The following is a 27620-nucleotide window of genomic DNA, read 5'->3' as shown; positions in this document are numbered from 1 at the left end:
AGAAAAATTTTTTTTTATTTAAACATTTTTAGAAACTAATTTTTAAAAGTTTAAATAAAATTGCAATTAATTCTGCAAAAGCATTTTAGTTTATGGCTTGAAATTTTTTTCATTCTCATTCCATTTAAATAATTCGCCTATTTTCATCAAAAATTTTCAGTAATTAATTGTTTTAAAGATAACATAATAATATTATCTTAATTACAAACCACAAAGAGAAAAAATCGTTCTAATAATTTATGAAAAATAAAAAATTAAAAAGTGACAATGTTGAAAAAGCATTTAATTACAATAATTTGTAAATATTTTTATAATTAATTTCAATTGCTAAAAAAAAAAAAATCCATTCAAATTTAGTTTTCCATTTGTAAATATAAACGCTCAACACTTTGTGTATTATTTCAATTTCATCTTTTTCACTTCCAGTTCATCCTCCTTGCGTTTTGTTTTTTCAACCAATCAATTCACATTTATCGATTGCGAGGACATACAATGCGGTGAAACACAACAACCAAAGGTAGTGACAACAACGCCAACCAGCAACAACTACGCAACACCACGGGCGCTTACGCCATTTTATCCAATGATTGTGATAATTATTAGTCACAGCCTTATCATCGCCGTTATCATCATCGTCATCATTATCATCATCGTTGTAATTAATCGTCAGTTATTCTCATTTGAATTTGCATTAGCATCAACAGTTATTAGCAACTGAGACAAATTATTATTTTCGAATTTTATCTACTAATTTTTACTTTATTTCAGTAAGAAAGATTGCGTGTTGATTAATTGTGACAGAGATAATAATACTGATGGTAATAATGATGATGATAAGATTAGTAATAATGCTGATGATGATAATAATAACAATGGTAATGACATGATGGCATGATGATAATAATGGCAGTAATAATAATGACGATAGTGATATGATAGTGTTGATGACGATAACAATAATAACAATATTGGTAATGACAATGATGACAATAACGAAGATGATAATGATGACAGTATTATGATGTAAGAGTGATGATAATATTAATGAAAAAATGATGATAATGCTGATGATTAATGATAATAATGTTGATAATGATGGTAATGATGTGATATCATGTTCACAATGATGACTAGTGATATGATAATGATAGTAACGATAATGGTAATAAAAATAATGAGAATGGTGATGATAGTGATTATGATAATAATGATGATGATAATAATAATGATTATGATGTTGGTGACAGAGAGAAAAAGTTTTATTTCCCGCATATAATCTCAAAAATTATCCACCATTGACAGCAAAACATTACAATTGATAAACGGACATCGTCAAATTTTATTTGTTTATCTTAACCAAAAGCGCTTTTCTTTCTTTTTAGTTTAGTCATACACTCTTTCCATTCTTTTTTAAAAAAAAAATCGATCGGTTTTTTGTTACAGCAATAATATATATAATTTGAAATCGAAATTTCAAACTAAAAATTTCATTTATTTTAAAAATTTTATAATTATACGTTTTATTTTCTTTCTTTTTATTTTTGAAAATAATCTTTTATTATTTGTAATATTTTTTTATGAGATAAAACAATGAACTAACAATTGACTCTTTTATTTATATATTTGCTACCTTAAATGAGATAATATTTATTTATTAAATAAGCAACAAATCGATGATAATAATAGCTTATGAAAATTTAATTATTTTTTATTTTTTCCTTTCTTTAAAAAAAAATAACACTATATTATCTCAATGTGTTTGTCAATAAAAGATCGTAATGACTCATCATTTACATCATAAATTGATGACTAAGCAAAATTTGAACTATGTTTAAATAATTTAAACTTTAATTATATTTCAGTTTTATCTTACCTTACTGTTACCAAAAAATTCCAAGCAAACAACAATGCCACTTAAACCGCAACTTTTCACTACTATTCTCAACGAAGTTACAAAAGTAAACTTTACACAATTTTTTTTTCCCTTATTTCATCTTCTAAAAATTTTGATGAATATTGAAGATATCTTTCTTTAAATTAACATTTAAATATTTTCAATATACAAATTATATTTTAATAACAATGATTTTTTTTTCTTCTGGTTAAAACGAATAGTATGTTCGAATTAGTACTAATTTAATGATAGCATAATAACACTAATGAATTATCCAATTGATAAAAATGGATATTTAACAATGTTTTGATAACAATTATTATTCTAAAATTACGGTTTGTTTTTGCTGATTTATTAGAAAATATTTTGTTAGTTTGTTTTTTTATGAAATATTTTACCAAAATGAAAAATCAAATAATTCCGACTAATTTATGAGGAAATATTCATTGTTTACTGACTAATTAATATATTCGAATCATATATCTTGATCATAACTTATTGCTAATTTCATAGAAAAATTATCAGTGATTAATTGATATTAATTTAAACCTCTTAGATAAACAAAAATAAAACCGCAATTTATTTACTTTATTAAAGAAAAATGTTGAGAGAGCTTTATTTATGGGTTATTTCATATAAAAAGAAAACTTTCTAGAAATTATACAATATTGTGCTTTAATGTTTTGATGAACTGTTCGTTTTTTCGAGTAATTAACAGTTAAAAGTTTATGAATTTACGATTCGATGTATCTTTCTTCTACCTCATTCGTCATTACTGCTTTTAATAAAATAGTAATTTAATTATAAATATGATATTTTGAAAAATCAAATATATTAAATATTTCGTCCTTTAAATCCTATAAAAAAAAAAAAACTGCCCGATTCTTTTTCTTTCTTTTTGAAATTATTATTCAGGGTTTACAAAATATGCAACAAGATGATAATAGGAGTAGCAGCAATAAACAACAACAACAACCAGGTATTTTTTTTTTTTTTTTTTCTGAACAATCATTTTGACTTAGTAACAAAATGATAGGTTTTGAATCAATCATAAGTAGGAAATCGTAGATTTTTGCAAATATTCGACTACAAAATGAATACTTAAGAATTAAGTAATGAATAATTGAATAAAGTAATGTTTAGATAAACATTTTCTGAAGTAAGTTATGCTTTTTTTTCCTAAGTTTTCATTTTAAATGATTTAATTATGTAAGTATATTTTGGAATATTGCATTCAGTATAGTTAAATTTTGCCACATATCAACTAATATATATGTAATTAATTAATTTATTTATTTAATTAAATAATTTATTTGTTTGTTTTTTATGCATTTGTTTATTTAATTTTTAGGACACTGTTTTCAACTTTATTAAATTTAAATGGAGCTTTTGTCCCCGATTCTGTTACTAAATAATATTTTAAATTAAATATATATATTTGTGTTAGTTGATATGTTGCTAAATTTTTTCGTTACTTAAATAGTTTGTTTGTCTTTTCTTTTTTTTTTTCTCTCTCTCTCTCTCTATTTCATTATAATATTACACAATGTTTGGAAATATAGCTAATGTCGAGCTTATCTAAAAGTCATATTTACCTTTTTTTGTCTTCTCATCCATTAGCTTTCTTTCGTATTTATTTTCATTTATTTATTTATTTTTTTTTTTCATATGACACTGTTTATTTCATTTAATGCTAAATTCGAATTAAAAATTTTTGTTGATTAAGAAAACCTTATAATTCTTTGATTTGTACCATACAGAGAGATTCATGAAGTAATCGTTTATAATAATTACTAGCAGGTACAAATGAATTTCCAGGTAGTGGTCATTTTGGTCAACCAAATAATTATCCAGCCCAATCAGGTAGCTATCCAGGTCAGCAAGGAGGTTATTCAGACCAACAAGGAGGTTATTCCGGTCAACAAGGAGGTTATCCCGGCCAACAACGAGGTTATCCAGGTCAGCAGGGAGGTTATCCCGGTCAACAAGGAGGATATCCCGGCCAACAAGGAGCTTATCCAGGTCAGCAGGGAGGTTATCCCGGCCAACAAGGAGGATATCCCGGCCAACAAGGAGGATATCCCGGTCAACAAGGAGCTTATCCAGGTCAGCAGGGAGGTTATCCCGGTCAACAAGGAGGATATCCCGGCCAACAAGGAGCTTATCCAGGTCAGCAGGGAGGTTATCCCGGCCAACAAGGAGGATATCCCGGTCAACAAGGAGGTTATCCAGGTCAGCACGGAGGTTATCCCGCCCAACAAAGTGGTTATCCCGGCCAGCAAGGAGGTTATCCAGGTCAACAAGGTTACCCGGGACAACCTGCTTACCCATTGGCACCTAGTGACTATCCATATCAAGGTTCTGGACCAGGTCACATAAGCAATACTTATGGACCAATAATTGGTGCAGGTAAGCTTTCCTTAGGATTTTATTTAACGATGTTTACATAGTCTTATGATAGTTTCCCAAATAAGATACAATAGAGGTGAAACAAAGGTACAATACAGTGGTATATGTTTACTCTTTTCAGTAAACATACTCTTTCTGAGTAAACTTATACCACTTTCTACTTTATTTACTTTAGTTTCATACAGTTAACATTTAACTTCATGATTTATCACCTATCACATAGAAAACAGAATGAATAAAACTTTAATTTTTGGATATTATTTTAATCTGTTTATTTTTTCAATATTTAAAATAGGAATTATTAAAATTGAAAATTTCTTACATGAGAATTTTTTTTTTTTTTTTGCTTCTTATTTGTTATCTAAAAATTAAGCAAAATTATTATTATTTAATGATTTTCATTTCATATGCAAATTTACAGTTAAAATTTTTAAATTGATTTTAATGCTTCTACTTGCAATTTCTAAATGAAATTTCAATGTCGATAAAATTTAGAATATTATTTAAATTTATCAAATTCAACTGAATTATTTCAGATAAAACTATGATAAGAAATGTTAGCTTTTATTGTCTTTTGCCATTTGTTTACATTTTTAGCTATTTAGTCATCTCATTCGCTTATCTTTAAAATAGGACATTTAAATATTTGCAATTAGTTATAACAAAATGATTACATTAGATAGAATATATTAAATGTTAATAATTTTGATAGTAATTAATAAAATATAAATTACATTCAGAAATAAATCTGATTATTAATTTATAATTTATTATTTTTGTTATTATTCAATTAATTATTAATGCAAATAACTATTTGATCAATTTTTTCTTTCTTTTTCCTTCCCTTTTTCCTCTTTTTTGTTTCTACTATTCTACTTTTTTGACTTATTTGTTTAAAAAATGGATTTACTTATTTAAAATTTTATATTAAAAATTTTTATTCAATATTTTTAATTTAAATTTTACATTTTTGCTTTGTTTACATCATTAAATATTGCTATTCATTTTCTCTGCTTTTCTTCTTTACATTCTTGTTAATCATACATCACCTCACACTCAATTTTTTTCAATTTTTAAGGGCCTAATTAAATTCTCTCGCATCCTTCCATTTCATCAATTCGTTTTTCTCACATTCATTTTTCGATTTTTATTTTTCAGTTTTATGTATTATTCTCATCTTTTCGTACTTTCTCAGTTTGTCATATTTTACTTTACTTTTTCCCATTCTTTTTTATTTTACAAGGAAAATGTTGTAAACAATAATAAAATTAGAATATTTTATTAGTGAAAGCAAAATTTGAATACTTATAAATGAAAGAAATATTCTTGATTATCTATTAATTTTAATTTGATTAAATACAAAAATTTAATTATCAAAATTTTTGATAAATAACCTATTTCATCTTTACTAATTACAATTTAATTATAATAGTTAATGCATCAAATATATATATATATGTTCATTACAAAACACTCATACATTCTATGTCATTGACCTTGGAAAATTGAACTTTCAATTAACTCCAATGACCTTTTAAATATTTACATGTGTGACATCAAAGTCTGGTTAACTAGCACAAACATTTTTCTTCATAATTTTTGTTTACCATAATAATTTTATAATATCATTTACCGAAACATTTAGATTGATTTATTTAAGTTTTATCATTATTATTATTATTATTATTATTATTATTATTATTATTATTATTATTATTAATATTATTATTGTTATTGTTACTGTTATTATTATTATTATTATTTGTCATTATTATTTATTGCTATTAATTAATTTGTTATTATTATTACTGTTATTTTGTAACCACTTTTATTATTTTTTTTTTTGCTTCGCCACATAATTATTCAACCACAATACATTAATAAATAAACAATATTTATCATCCAAAATGAATCATGTTTTAAAATCGATGGTATTGTAATGCAATAGTAGTAGTGCCTTTAGTCATCATCAATAAAACTTGTTTGTCACCTTGTCCTCTCCTCTTTTTTTCCTTTTTCATGTCCCATTCTTTTCAAATTTTTTCATTAGTCAGAAATTGTCACAAGTGAATTTATCAAATAACAATTTAATTACATTCTGTAATACTTTTAGCTTAATTTTTTTTCCACTTTTTTTTTTTTGTTATCTTTTCAATTTTTTGATTAAATAGTTTATTCTTTTCAAAATATTCATCCTTTTCTATACACAATGTAATTTTTAATTATTTTCATTAACGATGACAAATTTGTTGATGTAATTAATTAATTTTTTTGTGCACTTAATTACTATATTTAATATGTTTGTTTTAATTTTAATTGTCTCGTTCCTTTTTTATCAACATTTAATAACTGAAATTAAAGAAAGGAAAAATTACTGTTATTATTAAATTATATTATCAATCTATCAATAAAGCATTAATAATTAAATTATACGCATTTTTAGTTAATATTTTGAAGTCTTCTTCCATTTTAAGTTGTTTCTGTTTTTATTCTATAATAATTTTAATTTGAAGTTGATAGTGAAAAGTTAATGGTAATAAATTAGTTATTAAAATTGAAATATATATATATATATATATATATATATATATTTGAAATGATTAATTGAATAACTTAATGTTGAAAAAAATTTTTTCTTAGTTATTTTATTTAGATCGAATTAAACTTTTTTAATTTATAACTGAAACTAATTTATAAGATTTTGCAAACTTTTTACATTTGAATTTTGCTTTCCTCTTTACCATTCTGTCTACTTTTTTTTTTAAAAAAAAAAAAAAAAAAAAAGGAGATAGTAATTAAAATTACAAATTTTTAAGTTTAAAATTAAAAAAAAAAAAGAAATAAACAGCGCTAAAATTATTAATTATTTTCCATTAATAATTGTTATCTCTAAAACATTATTTGTAAACAAAAAAGAAAAAATAAATAAATATTAGTATGTTCGCGTTATTATCTTAACCTTTAACCTTTAAATCATTTTTTTTTTAAAAAAAAAAATAATTTTCAGATATGCAAGGAAGAGCATCGTTACATCCATATCAAGCATTTAATGCAAATGCTGATGCTGAAACATTACGTAAAGCAATGAGAGGTTTAGGTTGTGACAAAAATAAAGTTATTATTGTACTTTGTGGCAGAGTTAATTTTCAGGTTCCTTTCTTTTTTTTTTTTTTTTGACATTAATTGAGAAATGAAAATTTTTATTTAAAAGTTCAAAAATTAGTTTAATTTTTAAAATTGTTTCGTTTATAAATAAATAAAATTTTGAAATTTATTTTTTAAAAATTATATATTAAAAATTATTATTAAAAATTATTTTTTTTTTCTCTTTCGAAAATTTTTAGCGTCAACAAATTGCGGCAGCTTATAAAACAATGTATGGTAAAGATCTTATAAATGATTTGAAAAGTGAGCTATCAGGTGATTTTGAAGATTTAATATTGGCGCTAATGGAACCACCAGCACGATATGATGCGCAACAACTTCACAAAGCTATGCAAGTAATGATTTGATAATTTTAATTTTTTTTTTTTCTCAAATTTATCATTTCATATCATTTTCATATTATTAGTTTAATCATGCAATTTATGTTAATTAAAAAATTTAAATAAACAATTTTTTAAATGAATTTTAAAGTCGAAAAAAGCATTACGAGAAGCTCATCTATTAAATTATTTATGCAAACATTTTCCAAATATGATTTATTGGCTAATTGAAATGCATGATTTCCTCACGTACATGGAATTGTGAGAGAACTAATTATCAAAGATATATCTAGTAATTAGTATTTAAGTATTTTGAAACTTAATTACTTACTAAAATTTGTATGCTTTATTTTGATCCAAACATATTCCAATATATTTCATACATTTAATACATAACGAATTTTTAAATTTATTAATTTGCTCATTAAAAACAGCTTTATTATTTTATGATATTATTAATTCTTTTCTATTTTTTTTTTTACTATTAAAATTTAACAAATAATTATAGGGTTTGGGTACAAAAGAATCAGTACTAATTGAAATTATGTGTTCACGGACGAATGCACAAATTATTGAATTACGTAACATTTATCAGCAAATGTATCATTCAACGTTAGAGAATGATTTAATTGGTGAAACAAGCGGACATTTTAAGCGTTTGCTCGTATCACTATGTAATGGCGGACGTGATGAAAGTATGCAAACTGATACGTTACGTGCTAATCAGGTTAAATATTCTTCAGTATTACTTAATTAACATTAAAATAATTTGTAAGTATATTATTTTATTTAATATTTAAGCATTTCAAATTTTTACTCAAACCATTATATATTAATAAACAGTAATGAAAATATGTAAATTGTTGCATAACAAATTAATTTGATTTAAAAAAAGAAAAAAATATTACATAAGTATTCATTAAGCATATCTTATATGATTATTATAAATTAATTTGAAAATTACTTTATTTGTACATTAATTCTGTTGTGTACATTTTTTTTTTTTTGAATTGTAAACTTTTCAAATCCTTAAAAATTTCACAAATATTTTAATTTTGATTTTTTTTTTTTTTTTTTTTTTGGAGTAATTAAGAAAGAATAAAATAGATATATCATCAATAATTTTTATTATTTTGTTTAAACGATTTAATTAATTTGAATCTTTATTCTTTTTAATTACACTGATTCCTTAATTGTATTCGTTTTAATTCCTTTAATATTCAATTCTTTCTTATATCATTTTTAAAATTAAAGAAATCATCGGAATAGTGATATATTATCATTTTTAGGATGCTAAAAAATTATACAAAGCTGGCGAACAACGCCTTGGTACCGATGAATCATGCTTTAATGCTATTTTAGCTTCACAAAATTACGCACAACTAAGACTTATCTTTCTAGAATATCAAAAGGTTTAATTAATTAAAAGTTAAATGGAAAAATATGATTTAAAAAGTTTTTTTTTTGATTTGAAATTATAGAAATTATTCATTTTCTTTCATTTTTACAATTTATCAAAAAGTTTGATTAATTAGAAGTTAAATTATATGCATAAATTTGTAATGGATAGAATTACAGTTAAATTTTAATTAACAATAATTCAAAATTGAAATTTACACAAAATTTCCACATTTTATGAGCACCTTTTTTTTTTATTTTTTAATTTCTACTTTTTTTTTTTTGAGATAACAAATCATACAATTGAGAAAGCAATTGAAGCGGAATTTAGCGGTGATGTAAAGGATGGCTTATTAGCTGTTGTAGCATGTGCGCAAAATAAACCAGCTTATTTTGCTACATTACTCTACAATAGTATGGTGGTATGCTAATTATTATTTTATTAAATTCTTTTTTTTTTTTCTAAATTATTATTTGTTGGAAGAAAATAAGTTGAAATTAATAATAGCAATGAATAAATTAATCATATTAAAATATAATTTTTATAGCAATTGATTGATTCACAAATTAATTTGATTGATTGATTGATTTGATTTGCTTTCCTGATCACATACAAATGACAACTCATAAATAACAAAGAAAAAACGAAATTTTTATTTTATTTAAAAAAAAAAAATTTTTTTTCATAATATAATGGAAATTTTTAGGGATTTGGTACACGTGATAATGATTTAATCCGTATTATTGTTACACGTTCCGAAATTGATTTAGCTGATATACGACACGAATTTGAGCAAAAATATAACAAAAGTTTAGAATCATTCATTAAGGGTGATTGTTCAGGAGCATATAAAGATGGTTTAATTGCACTTGTTCGTGGCAATTAATTCAATTTAAATTTCAGTTTTCTCTTTTCTGTTTTTCAATAAAAAAAAAAAAAAAAATATTGGCGAATTTTACAACATTATGATAATAAAAAATTCTCATTCTTATAAATTGTAATTTGAATTCTTTGTGATGCTTGATGCTTTTTTCTTCCTCTCTCTATTTTAATAAAATTAAATTTGCATTTGCACACTTTTTTTTTTTTCAGAATAAAAATGAAGCAAATATGTGAAAATTACAAATCTTATTATCAGAAATAAAAATTCCTTCCAGCTTCTGTAGCATATGATAATAAGGATTTTTTATTTATTCAAAATTAGTTTTCTACTTGTAACAGATACTTCTCATTTAATGACTTATTTATAGATGTGATAAACTTTAAGCACTAAGCTTATATCATACAACTATCAATATCATATCGATCAAGAAATAAACGTTATATTATTATTCTATAGCATATGAAACTGGCAATTACCTATTTGAAACTATTGCATTTTATTTTCATGAAAAATGTTTTATTTCAAAAGAACATCAACTGAACAATGAATAATTCAAAATTGTGAAAAAAGAAAAAAAAAATCTTTTTTTTTTCCTCTTTCATATATGATAAAAAGAAATAAAAGAAAAATATGTTCAGAATATGATCTTTTATTAAATGTCAAAATTCGCATGAATTTTTTTTTTTTTTTTTTTTTTTTTTTGTTTTTTGAGAGAAAAAGAAATTCTTAAATTGTAAAGTAAAAATGAACGATTTGTATAGTGAATAAGAAGATGTAGAAATGTAGAAAACTATTCGTTAGATCATTTAAATTTGGTCTTAATTAATCATAAATAATAGCCTGTAAAATATTTCACCATATTTCTGAACATAGAACAAATAATCATATACAGTAGAATATTAAGGATAATAAAGCCTGCCTAATGCAATAACCTGTATGCTGAAATATTGGGTAGTTAAAGTAAATTAATTACATGAATTAACTGAGAATAACATATGGAAATGCAACAAAACTGTTTAAAACTTCGATTAAAAAACAAAAAACAAAAAAACAGAAGAAGAAATTAAATGAGACATAACTGTTTTGGAAATGCATTCATCTTTTGGAGTAATTTACACATTTTAATCAATTGATGAAATAACAATTTAGTAATCATTTATAAAATAAAAACATCAAAAGCATATATTAAACTCATATTGTAATGTGAAAAATTAAGGCAGAAAAAAAAATTTGTCAACCAAAAAATGCTATTATGAAAAAATTATCAAACATTTAATCATCAGTTCTTCATTTGTGTTAACACAACTTGTTGCTTATTTTCTGCAATTAATTATATTTACTATGAAACGAAAAAAATTCAAATATGATTTATAACTGAAAAATAAATGGAAATAAAATAGAAAATTGTAGGATAGATAGTAATGAATAATTAAGGAAAAATTACACAATATGTATATTGAATCTTGTATATTATTTCTAAAACTAAAAATTATTTTTTTTTTTTAGCTAGTTTCACAATCTTAATTTACTAAAAATGAACTTAAGAATTTTTCATATAAAATGTATATATTAATTTTAAGCAAGAAAATTACTAAAATTTTATTGCTCTTACGCAGAAACTTATTATATGTGGTTATACTTAAATGTAAATGGCATCCACTTAAGGTTAGAATTGCAACTAATATCTTCCAATGTCACCTCCACCAAAACTTCTCTCTGTGCGATTGCAACTATTACTTAGCATCTGTTTACCGTACAATATAATAAACAAAACTGGAAAATAGAATGAAAAGATTCAAGGAGATATTATCCATCACCAAAAAATGTATTCTTAACCCAAATGAAATTAGATTTGAAAAAAAATCAAAAAAAGAAAGAACGAGAAATAATCCTGGGAACACATATACCCCACAGCTTCGCAAAATGTCCATCAAAGTCCACTATTTCATCTCAAAAAAGATATCCTTTTTAGTCATGATATCTGTTAATTTATTTCTTGAAAATGTTGTTTTCAAAGTTGTAAATAGATAAGTTGAGATTGTTAGAAAAACCTATGAAATGAAAAAAGATGTTATTTCATTTTTAACTGAATAACGGTTCAGTTAATTTCAAATGCAGGAAGATACAGAATTTTGAATAAATTTAATTAGAATAAAAATGAAAATCCATACATTCAATTTTTTAAAATTCCTTTTTAAATTCGCGATCAAAATTACTGCTATCAGATCCTGAAATACCATTTATTCGCTGAAGATCTTAATCTTATGTTTGTCAAAAAACTTTTTCATGCAGAAATAAAATGATTATGAAATCAGCTAATTTTAAAATCGCTTGAAAGTATTCGAATAACCTTCGATATTCTGATTAACATAATTTCCTTAATGATATCTTTTGTTGAAAAAAAAAAAAAAAAAAAAAAACTTCAAAGCATACGTTGACTCTTCACGTAACCATCAGCTCGTTCGCAACGACTGTTAGCGATATCAAGAAGAAAGTCCGGTGGTATCTGCTGTACTTCTTGAACTACCTACAGTAACATATATTCCTATTTTTAATAAGAATAATTTTTTTTTTTTTTTCAATGATCAATTACCATTGTTACAATTAGCAAATGTATAAAAACAGATAGTTCAATTATGTATGTCTATACATAATTTGAAGATTATACTAATCTTCAATTAAAGTTTATGCCATAAAAATGATTATACCTGAACAATACTAGCAATCAAAGCTGGATCATCATCAGCAAGATTAATAAATGATGTCGCTTTACCACGATGAAGACGACCGGTACGTCCAATACGATGTACATAAGTCACACGATCACTTGGCATGTCATAATTAATTACCTTAAAAAATTAATCCCTTCACAAGTACATATTTATATAAATCAAAGTAAAATGAATTAATCTATGTAACAAATTAAAACAACGTATAGTATTAAAGTCAGAAGATAGTTAGCAAAAGAAGTAATATTAAAAAATATATATAAACTGACATGTTGGAGATCTTTGACGTCAATACCACGTGCGCAAACATCAGTAGCAACCAGGACTTTAATATTACCTTTTCGAAAATCTGATAATGCTTCTTCTCGTTGTTTTTGCATACGATCTCTGTAATGCAGGCTTTTCTTCTTACACATAGCACTTAATATATCTGTATAAAATATTTAACATAAAAAAAAAAAACACCAGCTAATCACTACGCATCTTATAGACAAGATAAAGAAAACTTTTTTTGTACAAAAAATTTATTGCAAGTGAATTATTTTATAAAAACAAGTTAATGAACAGAACTAAAGATATATCTCTTGAACGATCTAAATCTAAATTTCCATGTAAAAATAAATTTTAATGACTGATCTAGAACATTACCCGCTGATGCTGCTCGATTGTATATTTTTTTGAATCAGATTTAAAGCTATGACATCGGCCATCTGTTTCCGCTGAACAAAAACCAGAGTACGTGCTACATCACCGTTATGCTCTCTATCCTCTTCTAATAATTGTATCAATTTGTCAAACTTATTTTCAGACGTAACCTGTAAGAGTAAAACTTCACGTTTTCTGTCAGACAAAAAGGTGAAGTTCAGAAAGAGAGCAAAATGATCCTAACAAGCTCTACTTTTGAACGACAATATATCAGTATATATAACAAAACTTCTCTTTTCAAATTTTTAACTTTTATCAAACTGACCATACCTAAGTGATACCATTATGAACAACTAAATGGCCATGCAGAAGATTTGAAATAAATACCACTTAACTAACCTCAATAAAATTCTGCTCAACGAGTGGATTAGCCGAAATAGTTTTACCGTTTGATACAAATGCATGATTTTCTTTCAAAACTTTTGCTGCCAACTCTTTTACTTCGCTTGTAATCGTTGCGCTGAATAGCAACGTTTGTCGATCCTTCACCTATAATTTTTTTTTTTCCTTCAAATTAGGAATAAGATTTATCCTAATACCTCTTCTGTTCAGGAAACTAAGTGACCGAGAAGATATACTCGAATAAGTCAAACAATTTATTCCCAAATAGCATATTTACGAATTTATAGTATCATTCTTACGTTTTTTATCAATATTTCGTAATATTTTGGAAAACTTCACAAAAATAAATGCTCTACCGATGGAAAATCAGGCCTGTGAACGAGATTGATAATATCTGTTTGAAAGGAATCTTGACTAAGCATACGATCGGCTTCATCCAGCACAAAAAAACTGATATTGTGCAACTTCACCTAAATAACTATCGAATATTTCCTTTAAGTAATAGCATTAGTACGGATTGAAACTCTTCTTCTCTACAAATAAACCTATTCTTTTCAAACAAGTGATAAATTATTCTCATATCGATTAACAAAATTTTGTCTGAAATTTGAATTTGAATTGAAATGATCGAAATAGAACAGTACTATGACCAACTATTATGGAAATATTATGACTGACTGTTATGGAAACTCAATCGTGTTGAAATATTATCACTTCACAAAACCTTGTCAGTTTACTATCGTTATGCTATGTGCTTTTTTTTATTACATATAAAATTTAATTTTTTTACACTTTAATAAAATTTTGAAATTTTTTTTAACGGAAAAAATATTAATGCATCGAAAGCAAAATTTCAAATTCTAATATTAATTCTAAAAATATCATTTAGTTTAAAGCAGTACCTTCCTATTAATCACAAAATCTTTTAATCTTCCCATCGTAGCAAACAGTATATTACAACCTCTTTCTAGCTCCATTATATTTTCAAATAATTTGTACTGTCCATATGCTTTTGCCACTGTTACACCAGTTCCTAAAAGTTACATTGGAGAAGTACGGGAATTTTTCTCATATTCTGATTTACATAAACAGGGTTGATCATAATAAGCATATGAAACTATAAATATAAGTGAACGAAGGCTAGATTATGAAAGCAGTTTAATTTGAGTCAGTCAATGTCAAAATAACTATGTCATTACAATTAAAAATGATGTTAAAACGAAGTTTGACAAAACAAAAGATTTAACAATTCCGAAAACAAATACCGTTATGCATTCTAGCTTAATCGGAAATTGTTTGATAACTTCTGAGGATACCTCTATAGAAGTAATATAACTTATATGAAATTTAGAATTACTTCAAATCAAAACTGTACTAGAACTACTTGTCACATTTGATCCTCTATAAATCAAAAATATAAATTATGTCAAGAACTATACCATTAGCGAATTTCCTAGCTTGATTGTATAGCTGTCCGACTAATTCACGTGTAGGTGCTAGTATTAAAGCAATTGGTGCACATCTCGAGTCATTTTTTTCACCATCATTCATGATGTAATTGATAATTGGTAAAATGAATGCGGCTGTTTTGCCACTACCTGTTTCGGCATGTCCAACTATATCCCAGCCTTAATAAAAAATATACTAAGCATAATCGAAATATCAAATTTGCTGGTAGTTGGGACAGATATATAAATGAAATGATTTGGCTATTCAATTCAAGTTAATTAAAAGTTAGGTATTTATTTCAAATTTAATGCACCATTTTGTATAAGTGGAATGACAGCAGCCTGTATACGTCGCGGGGCTGAGTAGAATGATTTTTCGACGACATTACGTAATAACAAATCTCCAAATCCTGCGTTCCTCCAATCACTAAAATTGAAAGAAAACAACAGTCGCTCCAATGCACTAGTAATCACTTAACATAACTTTAACATAGCATCAAACCACGAATTTTATGTTTCAAATTAAATTCTTGTACCTCACAGATATTCTAAAATATATGAATCTTATGATGAAATCTGTAGAAACTCACTCTAATCTCAGCATTTTCTGCAACTGTGGAATTCCTGTTATCGTGACTTCTTGATCCAAATCACTTATCTGTAATGAAGATTCTAAAATCTAAGAGCATCACAAAGCATTCCTTCTATTCTTCCCTTTTCTACATACGCCCTTTCACTTGCTCAAGAATCGGGAATGTGAAATCGTGCTCTATTTGAAAAGATAAAATACAACCTCATATTTCGCATTAGCTTCATCCTCTTTATACATTTCTTCCACAGATCGATCTTCTGGAACATGAGACGAAAAACGAGAAGCTCTAACTGAAACAAAATTTGTAGAGCATTAAGAACTTCTGAGTACCAAACACTTCAAAGTATCCAATTTTATTTGATTAATTAAAAATTTTTTTATATTCAATAACGTACCTCCATTTTCGGATAAGCGGTCACCACAGCCAGCTCCTACATCTCTCTAAAAATAATTGTTGGTTGGAATAAAAGAATAAATCATAGAAAAGGATTGAAAAGCAGTGTTAATCTAAAGACTTCTTTCTCTTTTTCTTTTTTTTTCCTTTTTTTTCCTTTTTTTTTTTTTTTTTATCAATAACATGGAAAGAAAAAACGATCTCCCGCATTCCTATTTCCCTCTTCTTTCATCTTCTCTTGAAGTATATTTTTACACTGTCTACTGCAAGCTTTCTGTTAGATACTAACTATTTGTGCAAGTTAGTTAATTATTTCAACAAAAATATTAATGTTAAAATTATTACATCAACACAAAATAAAATCCGAAATAACCTACTTTCAAATCCGATAAATGCCAGTTTCCTATAAAATGTGAAAATATATGCAAATTCATATAGAAATAATATAAAAATGATTTGTGAACAGATTGTCAAAATAACAAGGAAAAATACTGAGTGACTAAAGATTTTAGCTAAAATTTAGAAAAATCTCAAGTCAAAAAGAAAATCACAAAAATTATTCCACGATAACTTAAAATTACAGTATGGGCTTCCAATTGAAGAATTATATGGATCTTTTTGTAGATTTCATAAATGTTCTCGAACTCAATATTCAAGACAGGTAAAAGATGATGATTCACATTACACAGTCTCACCTCGATCATTCCTTCGCCTATTACCCCAATCACTGCTGAAGTTAGAACGACCAAATCCTGTTTTTCCTGAAAATGTTCTCAATCATGAAGGACTTTGTTAAATGATATTAAAACTCTGAAAAATAAGCTATCAAAATCATTTTGAGGTATGTTTAAAACATCGAAAAGTCCGATTATTCAGGTCTTATTTTTTTTTATTTTATTTTTGTTATTTTGCTATTTTGGACAACCTAGATTTTGCACGTTGATATATTAGAATACAGAAACAATTTGTGAATGGATGGATGAAAAAATTTAAGACGTTGAATGAGTGAAGTTTTGTTAAAATTTAAAAAATCCTTAGTCAACAAGAAACATAAAAATTAACTTAAAATTACAATATGAGTGGTAAGGTCAGAACATATAATTCTGGCTAAACAAAAATTTAATTTCTATCTTGGAAACTTCAAAACAAGCATCACCTTCACTATTGAAGCCACTATTAAAACTCCGAGTATCGGAAAAAGTTTCTTCATTATTTGCTTTGCTACCAAAATCTCCAAAACTATCATTATTTCGGCTGTTATTAAAGCTGTGACCACCGCAGCCCCTCCGTCCACTTGAAAACTTGTTGTACTTGTTGTTACCGAAAGCAAAGCTTTCATCTCTGTCATTGTCAAAATCACTTCTGATAGGATGGAAACCACCACCTCGATCACTGGAAAAAGCGTGGCCTCCTCTAGATCCACGCTTGTGAATTGCAAAATCTCCAGAATTATTATAATCGAAACCACCAAAGTTACTATTATGACCATCAGAAAAATCACTAGTGTGACGATCGGAGCCGAAATTAGAACTACCGTTCGATTTACCACCAGCATAAAAACCACTACCACGACCGCCACTGTTTGAAGATCTTCTATTCATATTATTTTCGGCTAAGAAACCACTACCCCTACCACCATATCCCGATGAGAATCCACCACGACGTTCAGCTGAGAATCCAGAAGAAAAATCGTTTTCGCGATCGAATGAATATCGATCACCGTCCTTGCGATTACTAGAAAAAGTACTTTCACGACCTCCTCTCATAAAAGTGCGAGTGCCGCGGTTGTTACCAACACAACCTCCAGTATCGAACGGACTCGAAAAATCTGAATCTGAAAAAAAGATAAACCTACCCTTTAAACAAACAAAAACATTGAGGTCTCGGAAACTATTGCCATGCCCAAATAATTGAAAAAGATGGAAAGAAAAAATAAATAACGCCTCAAGAGCAATAAATATGCAATTATTAACTAATATTTTGATTATAACCTGTAAAGTGCTCCATCCTATTTTCTCGATTATTACGACTATATTCATCAAAAGTACTTCCGCCTGAAATATCATTATTAGATACATGTTACAATTTTAGTAAATAAAAATTTTGTTTTATATAATTGGTCAGAATAAAATAATATAATGGAATGAGTGTTTAGAAAATCAACACTGAAAGTTTAATAAATATAAACATGTAAATTTATATCATAATTATAAGCAACAAACACTTTTCTACCGTTTCAATTAACATCGTTCGCCAGAACCATGAAATTACAGAGTTATCAAATTAAATCAAAAATTCTAGCATCAAAATTAGTAACTATGCAGCTTTCTAGCTAATCATATAATCTTATATCATAATTATAAGCAACAAACACTTTTCTACCGTTTGCAGCTTTCTAGCTAATCATATAATCTGCCTGCTTGAATCTAGCTAAATACTCTATAGAACTCACTTGAAAAATTATTTCGATGAGAACCACGCATGCTACCATTCTCATTACGATTTCCTCTTGTACCGTTATTAATCTTCAAAAATTCGCAAAAATCATTTAAACTAAAAAATCGTTTAAATTTAAATCTTGTCTAAAATTTCTTATAAAGAAAGTAGATATCATTACATGACATACAACTATAGAATCAATCACGATTAAGTATCCATTATAGCAAGAATTGAAAAATATGCAAACTAGTTGCACAATGACAGATACACTGCGTATCTCCCTAAATGTTTAAATGTTATAAAATTACAGTGACCACCGTCCATTGAATAAATTTTTTGAAAACCAAAACTAAGACGATACCCAATCAAAATGTGATTCTGGAAAATATGAACCATCATCGATGATTTTCCTGAAATTTTTGTGCGATTTGTTAGAAAAATTGATGAGCTTTACTTTCTTGACAAAAAAAAAAATCATATTCAGAAATTAAAATATCATCAATTTAAATCTCACTAATCAGATTTACAATTTAACCAAATTCAAAATCAAAAAAAAGAAAAAAAAAATATACCCTCGTCCGAATCCACCACTCATTTCGAAATATTAGATGTTGCAACAATGAATGATGATCTTTATAATGTTAACTGAAAAAAAGAACCAATAATTGAAAAATGTAAATGTGATCTTAACGTGCAAATAAAACTCATTTTATAACACAAGTATTTTACAAATATTTACATTTTACAAATTTTTTTTTTAAACTCATTTTTAAATTCGTGCATTAAATATGGATCATTGCATTGAGTTAGAAATAAATAAATAAATATATATATATATATATGCGTATAAATTAATCATATTATTATTTATAGTACATAATTTCTCTATAATTTTGCTACTTTCCACTTGATGATATACGCTTCTTTAAAAAAAAAAAATTAAAAAATCTTACTATTTCTTGATATTAGTAATATAACTGATGATGTAAAGAAAAACATTCAAATAATAAAGAAATTGCTGAAAGAGAATTTCTTACACTTACGCTACTTACTATATGATAAAGTGAATCATTTTCGGATGCGATCATTAGCTGAATAGATAGATTCTAATGAATATATATATATATATATAAGTAAAATAAAATGTATTTATCATTTTTTACAATACGTAAACAGCACTTTTTATTTCAATAGAACAAGAAATATTTGCCCTAATAGAAAGAATTAAATAGCTAAATGATCATTTATTTATAGTTAAAAAGTAAAATTAATTAAATCTAAAAAATATTTAATGCAATAAACCAATCAAAATATAAATAAATAGCCTATGTCACACTTATCAACCAGTCACTACCAACCATCATTACTGTACTGTCTTTGTTACCAAAATGAAAACGAGCAAACGAAATGATGCACGTGCGCAAATGCATGAGTGGACGTGCAAGTGAATGATGCAAGTGTGCAGCTGAATGATGCACGTGCGCAAATGCATGAGTGGACGTGCAAGTGAATGATGCAAGTGTGCAGCTGAATGATGCACGTGCGCAAATGCATGAGTGGACGTGCAAGTGAATGATGCAAGTGTGCAGCTGAATGATGCACGTGCGCAAATGCATGAGTGGACGTGCAAGTGAATGATGCAAGTGTGCAGCTGAATGATGCACGTGCGCAAATGCATGAGTGGAAGTGCAAGTGAATGATGCAAGTGTGCAGCTAAATGATGCACGTGCGCAAATGCACTATAGAGAAAATGACAATATTCATATGGAAAAAACAAATGATGTAATGTAAAAGCATTAAAATGTAAAAAACGTTATGGGATATTTGAGGGAGAGAGAGAGAGGGAGAGACGAAGAGAGAGGGGGATGCTATAGACATTTTGTTCAAATTATGTGAATGCATTGCATTACATTCTTATACCCCAATGAATTATAACAAATGAAACTGAACAATTTTTGGAAAACTCTCGGAATACTCGGGAATACTTCCTCTGATAACAAATAGTATGAAATGGATTTTAAAAATGAAAATCAAAAAGACAACATGTGACTGATGTTAGTAATAAGAGAGGGGAAGGAAATAGTATAGAAGTGTAGGAGGAGCAGAATGAAAGAAGTGCAGTGTAGCATGCAACATTCAAGAGTTCTCGGAAGGTTCAAGAGGGTTTACTTTGAGAAAAATTTTAAAAATCAGAGAAAGAGATTTTGTCTTGAAAAAAATGCTGAGAGATCGACTCGAAAAGTTTGCTTTGAAGAATTGAAAGGGTTTTATTTGAGGAAATTTTGAGAGATTTTGGTTCGAGGAATTTACTTTGCTGACCTTTTGGATCACCTTTACTTGAATGGATTTGCTTTTGGGCAATTTTGAGATGCTCAAGAGATTTCCGGGCAGTTTTCTTTTTCTCTTTTTATTCGAAATTTTCTGACAAAATGAAAATAATCAATTTCACATTAAAATATTATAACTCTAATATTATATTGTAAATTTGTAAATTTTATATATATATATATATATATATATATATATATATATATATATTTGCCAACGTTTAACTTATCTATGACATATGTAAGCATAGGCATATCAAATGACGGATGTCATTTTCACGTACATTTATGTAAATTCATTCTTTTTTTCAGATATTAATAATATAAAGTGAAATTATGATGTAAAATGCATAGACATTTTTTTTTCCTTCCAAATGATTTTTTTTTTTCTTTTTTCAAACTATTTTATTCGAAGAAAAAAAGAAAAAAAATTAAAATCAATAAGTTGAATCTTTTATTTATTACTACAAAAAGAATAACGTTTTTCATGTGTAGTATCATATTCGTTTTAGATTCACATTTCTTTTTCTTTTTTGTTTTTCACAGTTCACTGTGATCTTCAATTTGAGGTTATAATTTTCTGAAAATTATTTTTTTCTTTTTTTGCATCTTCAAATATTAAGAGTAAAAAATTTACATGTTGCAATAAAATCTTCAGTTTATTAACATTTCTTAATGTAAACCAAGAAGTAAGCATGAATTAGGTTAACTTCTCAAAATGATGATGGTATCATGTAATGATAAGTCACTACCATATTGATATATGTTATCAGCAAAAAAAATAAAGTGAATGTGAATTTATGTAAGCTTTTGTTGAACACATGAATCATTGAACGTAATAAGCGTATAAGCAATATAAGCATCCAAAAATAAAAAAAGAATTGATAAGTTGTATTTGCAGAATTTTAGTGTATTGTAAATGTTTGGTACTGGACAACCAACATCATCGACATCGCAACCAGCAGGTGTTAATATTGCCATAGAAGCCTGTTCCGAGTGGGAGATTCAGGAAATCGGTTTTGATGGAGTTGAAAAATATATGCGGTATTTATTCTCTTGCGTTATATTTTGATGGAACTGAAATTTCTTTGATATTCCAAATGCTAATTTACTAATTAAATTATTTTATCGATAGATAAAATTTAATGGGTTGCATCTTCCGGATACTGTCATCAGATAAGTTCCGATCGTTCAATGATGTTGATTAGCATTTGATAACGAGTGATACAGGTTGAGATTGCTTGGTGCTATTTTACAATAAAGGAATATGATTCTTGGAAGTTCATATTTTCATTGCACAAATATCCATAGTAATGGTTAAAATATTCCTATAGAGTAGGTGTTGCTAACGAGATAAAAGGATGAAGTGGAACTATGTAAATTAAGCGAATCAAACTTTTAATAAATTTCTGACTTCTTTAATCTCATCAATTCTTCAGTTCTAGACTTTAGTCTGTCATTAACGCAATCTAATATTAATGAGATAGTAATTTTCAAATACGAGTTAATGTATTTTGCATTTGAAATATCTGCTTTCAGACCGTTGGATTATTCTGATCATGTAGCAAAATTAGCTCGTAAAGTGGATTGGAGAAAATTAATCGGAGCAGAAGCTACATACGATAATCCAGATGCGTTGCCACGTGATGATGGTGAAGAAGTTGAAGAGAAGGAACCCGAAGAAGTGATAATTGGAATGGAAGATCGTAAAACCCCAGAAGCTGGACCATGGCATATTGTTGCAAAACGCTTACAGTAAGTAACGATTCTAAGTAATTATCAACAAAAAATGTAAACACTCATGACTTGTGAGAAAATCAGCAGATTTTAATTAACTATTGGTTTTTATTATTTATTTCACAGTTCTCTTCTCAACAGTATCCTTTATATTATGTCAAACCACTTGGTAGATCCATCACCTAATCGAGTTTTCACGGTTATTATTAAGGTAAGAAAGATATTGTGCGAAATATGATGGAATGCATAGCTTGGTTATGTTCATTATTCATTGGTTTTTTACATCATTTTACGAATAATTATTACAGACTTTTAGTGCATTTTATTTTTTTTATTTTATAGCGAAGCACTGCAGCAAGTAAATGTTCTGGTAGATACGATTTCGGTATTAAAAACACCATATATGGAAGCACTAACAGTTGCGGATGCATTTGAAGCACAGCATAACATGCAAGATATGATACAGCAATCCAAACAATTTCAATGGGTTACAAGGCGTAAAGCTCTTGGTGAAGCGATTGGCGTTCTAGAACAAGCTCAAAAATTCCGCTCAAAGCTTCTTACTGAAACTGATCCTGATAAAGCGATGTTTTTTCGTGAACTCGAAAAAATGAGAGAATTATGGAGAGTGAGGAAAACAGGAAATGTTACTTATGGCGATCTTGGATATAAAATGTGTTAGTGATATCAGTTATTTTAGATATTTTTTATTATGTCCATATACTTATTTCTACCTGCAAAAAGAGCGGTTCTCGTCATTGTTGCCTCATCTAAATCTTCTTGTACAAATATTATCTTTGAGCTAACATTTTATGATCATTTTTATGTTCATTTTACAAATATATTTCTGTCATCTGAGCCAGCTTGTCACACTGTTTCTAACGTTTTTGTAGTCGGGCCAAAATACAACCCAAAAGAATTATTTGATATCACTCGACGTACGGGAACATCTGGTGGTGATGGTGGAAATCTGTCAGCACTATCTGAGTCATGTCTGCAAGTTCAAGTGCCATGTGATCTGATTCGCCGCTCTACTATTGCTGTTTCTATTGAAATTGGTTAGTTTGTAGTTTTTTTTTTTTTTTCTTATTTTTTTTTTTTCGTAATAATAGCAGTTTTATGGGAGCTACTTTTTAAAGTTTCATTTGAAATTTTTTTTATTCTTCATGGTCATTACTGTCTCGTAAGTAACTATATTGCCTTATACCTTAGTGTTTATGATCGAGATGCAATCAGTGAAGTATGAAATTTTTAATACCACTATCATTGACAGGTTCTATATTTAATGTCTAAGTAATCCTAATATTATACGTTGTATGAAGAATCCTTTTTTCTGTCGTCAATAACTAAATGAGAAAAAGAACATCTTCTAAAAAATAAATCATAAAAATGCATTTGTCCATGGAAGTCTTCGTTTAATTAACCAATAATTTTAGATAATGATGATCCGAAAACTTTGTTTGCAACTGCCGAAAACGATTTAGATTATATGAAAGTTGATAGAGAGCAGGCAATGAAAGTACACTGGTCGAAGGCATTACAGTGGGCACAAGAAAGCTTGTTATGCCGAGATATCTTTAAGCAGGTTCCTTTGAAATTTAGTATTGATGTACATTTTTTTTTTTTTTTTTTTAGCAATTTATGTGAATAGAATAAACTAGACGCTTTTGGTTTTAGTTTATTGTTTTCTTAATTATTATTATCTATTCTATATAATATTTAGACATGTAAGGCATTAGAATAATAATAATTTGACCCTAGTTTTAATGCAGATAGTAGATATTATAAATTTAAGTTGAATAAGTAAACTCCAGACTATTTTTCTCCATTCTTTAGAATCCTACATATTTCAGTTATGTAAAGATGCTGTTATTCTGAAAGATCGTATAACAGTAATTCGTGATGGTGTATTAATAGCTTCATTATTCGATAATATTTTGTTGCGAGTAGAGTTGGCATTTCATCCATTTGAAGATGGTAAGGACAGTCACGATTCTGTAATTCTGTAACTTGAGTACAAGTTTAAGTCTCGATATATGCAGTGACTTCAGTTTTAATTTTTGTTTGCTAAATTGAGCAATGATATATTGAGGAGAATTTCAAAGAAATTACTTTTATTAGTTTTAGGTCCTTTACCATCCATAGGCGACGATTATTTGAACCGCGCTCTTCGTCAGTTATTTTTAAGTGATCTATGTGCACGGAACATACGTCATCAGACATTTGTAGCTATGCCATTATCGGCATTACCGAACACGCTTGATTTACGAGGACCGTATGCTATGACTGATGAAGAGGTATGTTTTGGTGTTTATTCGGTAACTTGAATTAAGAAAATAAGTGATACTTGCATATAGTCGGTATTAACAATTGTTCGCAAACTGCAAAGAAATAAGCAGTTGAGTTGCAGTTTTGATTTTTCTGTAAAATTATTTCGTTTAGTTACATTAGTTTAGTAATTAATGCAATCAATTCAAAAAAAGAAAATTAATGAGTTGATATGATTTGCATAATCATATTTTATATGTAAAAAATGTACCATTTTGTGCTAAGAAAACAAGAGTTAATATTGACAAATGTATAACTTTTTTCAACTTTCAGATTGAATCTCGTTTAAGACAAAAGCGCACTTTGCTGGAACGATTGCTTTTATTGTCATCTCATTTCGTTTTAACAAATCGGGTTACAACTTCATTAAAGCGATATTTGCTTCGTGTTACAGATCCTCAGGTGCATTTATGTTACAAAAGAGGATACATTTTGAAGATTTGAAAATGAAGACAATTTTAGATAAAATTATTTCAGGTTATGTGGAAATGGCTTCGTGCTACACCTGTTCAGTCTTCAATTATTGTTACAGCATCCAATAGGAATTATGATTATGCCGGAAAGTACATATTTTAGAAAACTTAATACTTAGTTCAGCAAATCAATAAAATCTTAAGCGTCATTCAAGCTATGTAATAAGTTTCTGTCTTTCTTCTTTAAAAAAAAAAAAAAAAAAAAAGACATTATTTGCTGATTAAGATTTGTTTTATATAAGCTTTATTTTAAGAACAACATTTTATATACGAATTGGTGCGGAGAATTTTTATATTGCAACAAAAGAAGGCCAGAATATCGAATGTAGAAGAGATGACGAAATGCTCATTTATACGATTGACATGCTGGTAAATCTTAGATCTTGATTTTTTCTTGAAGAAAATATAATTTGAAACTTCCATTACATTGAAATTATGTTATAAAGGTATCATTTCAGACTGGAAAAAAAAGTATATATTTGTTCATACTAGAAAGGAAGCTGTAATAAAATTATGTTTTTGATAAATATATGAAGCAAAAATTAAGAACAACTTATTCTTCACATTAATTTATACAAAATTTTCCCTTTTTTCTTTATAATATCTAAAAATTATATATAACTTCCAGATTTGTAATTATATGTTGAATACGGTAGCAATGATAGCTAGTAAACTATGGCAATGGCAAGTACTTCATGCAAATATTAATGCAACAGATGATCGAGCAGAACCAAGTCCAACTGTTTACATGTGCAATCAGAGTGCTACTCGGTTATATTTTGCTCTTCTTATTGATCATTATGATTTTCTCTTTTGTTTCTTTTTTAAGTATTAATTTTGTAAATTAAATGGATACAGCGGTCAGTGATTATAGAAGAAGGAAAATTTGATGAATACCACAAAATATTTTAAATAAGATGATTCATGCACCACACGATATCTAAATTTTTTAGATATTATGTAGCACTAATCGTTCCTGATCAAAAAAAAAAAAAATCGACAATCTACCTTTCCAAAATTTTGAAGTCTGAATATTTCTTTTCGGAAAAAAGGTATAACTTCAGAGTGGAGAATTAGGGTGTTTGAGCATTTACCTAGTATTCAAATTTGAGAAAAAGATGTTTATCATCCGAATTGAAACACAAGAATTAAGCATTTCAGTGCAATTTTTATGCAATTTCATCTGAATGAACCGCCAACAATTCGTGTCCGAAAATGTTCACCAAATAAACCAGCATCTGCTGAACAACCGGGAGAATTTCTAGTTCTGAATTACGACCGATTGGTAGGATCGTCACTATGTCGGAAAATAGATAATTTATGCTCCATGTTAAAGAGTTAAATTCTTGTTTCTCTTTTTATTTTTTGTTAATAAGAACTTGGTTGGTTTTGTTGGAAAGAGGTAATCTGAAAGGAAGTGAATGAGTAATTTTTGAGTAAGCCTTTCATTCTGTTTCAGCTAGATTTGTATACTGTTTATATTGAATAGTTGTATATTTTCATGCGAAATTATGTCTTTATTCCTGTCTTGTTTTACAAAAAATATTCACATGTTAAAATAAAACAATTCAGGAATCTTTTATATTAGTTTCTTTGTTAGAAACTGCAGAAAATCTCGCCTCTAGTTGAAGTTATTTGTAACCAATCTGTGTTGATAACTGATATTATTTAGGAGATTTGGGAGCTCATCCAAACGCATTTTCAAAAAAAAAAAAAGAACAAAGAACAAAGGTAGTAGCTTTTTGTGTAAAATTTTTTTTAACAACATAAAACAATTTATACAATTAGAGCAAACAGTCAGAGGGGAAGAGGAAAGCCTTTACTACATAAAACGCTTTTGTTAGCAAAAATGAAAACAGATTCATCAAAATAGGCGAACACAGAAGAAACAAGTAAATTTTCAACTTTGTTCTGCAGCTTACATAATAATAACTAACTTTTGAACGGTCCAAAGAAAATAGAGAGACCGAGAAAAGTATATTAACTTACAAACAATTATATTTCTTTCTCGGAAAAGGGAATGCGGGCAAGAAATC

General features: G+C 27.2%; 3 protein-coding genes across 3 annotated transcripts; 2 read left to right on the top strand and 1 right to left on the bottom strand.

Annotated features, from left to right (window-relative positions):
* Positions 1-1907: 1907 nt before the first annotated feature.
* Bma-nex-2 (annexin, putative) lies at positions 1908-10073 on the top strand (the record flags this gene model as incomplete). Its single annotated transcript, XM_043082572.1, has 9 exons — positions 1908-1958; positions 2810-2873; positions 3713-4303; positions 7311-7453; positions 7648-7803; positions 8297-8515; positions 9078-9200; positions 9474-9608; positions 9894-10073. 9 exons carry the CDS (start codon positions 1908-1910, stop codon positions 10071-10073), a joined length of 1662 nt encoding a protein of 553 aa, XP_042938506.1.
* A 2178-nt stretch (positions 10074-12251) lies between these two features.
* Positions 12252-19314, bottom strand: Bma-rde-12 (DEAD/DEAH box helicase family protein; the record flags this gene model as incomplete). The annotated part of the gene is made up of 20 exons (XM_043082571.1): positions 12252-12298; positions 12504-12597; positions 12779-12919; positions 13069-13186; positions 13448-13614; positions 13844-13993; positions 14203-14316; positions 14749-14879; positions 15286-15474; positions 15609-15721; positions 15885-15952; positions 16088-16176; positions 16282-16327; positions 16658-16683; positions 16976-17041; positions 17437-18114; positions 18272-18334; positions 18733-18805; positions 19081-19129; positions 19292-19314. 20 exons carry the CDS (start codon positions 19312-19314, stop codon positions 12252-12254), a joined length of 2445 nt encoding a protein of 814 aa, XP_042938505.1.
* Positions 19315-21965: 2651 nt separating this feature from the next.
* Positions 21966-26926, top strand: Bma-mdt-17 (Uncharacterized protein; the record flags this gene model as incomplete). Its single annotated transcript, XM_001893105.1, has 12 exons — positions 21966-22090; positions 22586-22801; positions 23126-23460; positions 23677-23841; positions 24220-24368; positions 24637-24760; positions 24911-25080; positions 25385-25513; positions 25589-25674; positions 25839-25953; positions 26213-26355; positions 26746-26926. 12 exons carry the CDS (start codon positions 21966-21968, stop codon positions 26924-26926), a joined length of 1938 nt encoding a protein of 645 aa, XP_001893140.1.
* Between the last annotated feature and the right edge of the window lie 694 nt (positions 26927-27620).

The sequence above is a fragment of the Brugia malayi genome (assembly GCF_000002995.4).
Source record: "Brugia malayi strain FR3 genome assembly, contig: Bm_v4_Chr4_scaffold_001, whole genome shotgun sequence".
Lineage (NCBI taxonomy): Eukaryota > Metazoa > Nematoda > Chromadorea > Rhabditida > Onchocercidae > Brugia > Brugia malayi.
This window is presented reverse-complemented; position numbering and strand designations above follow the sequence as displayed.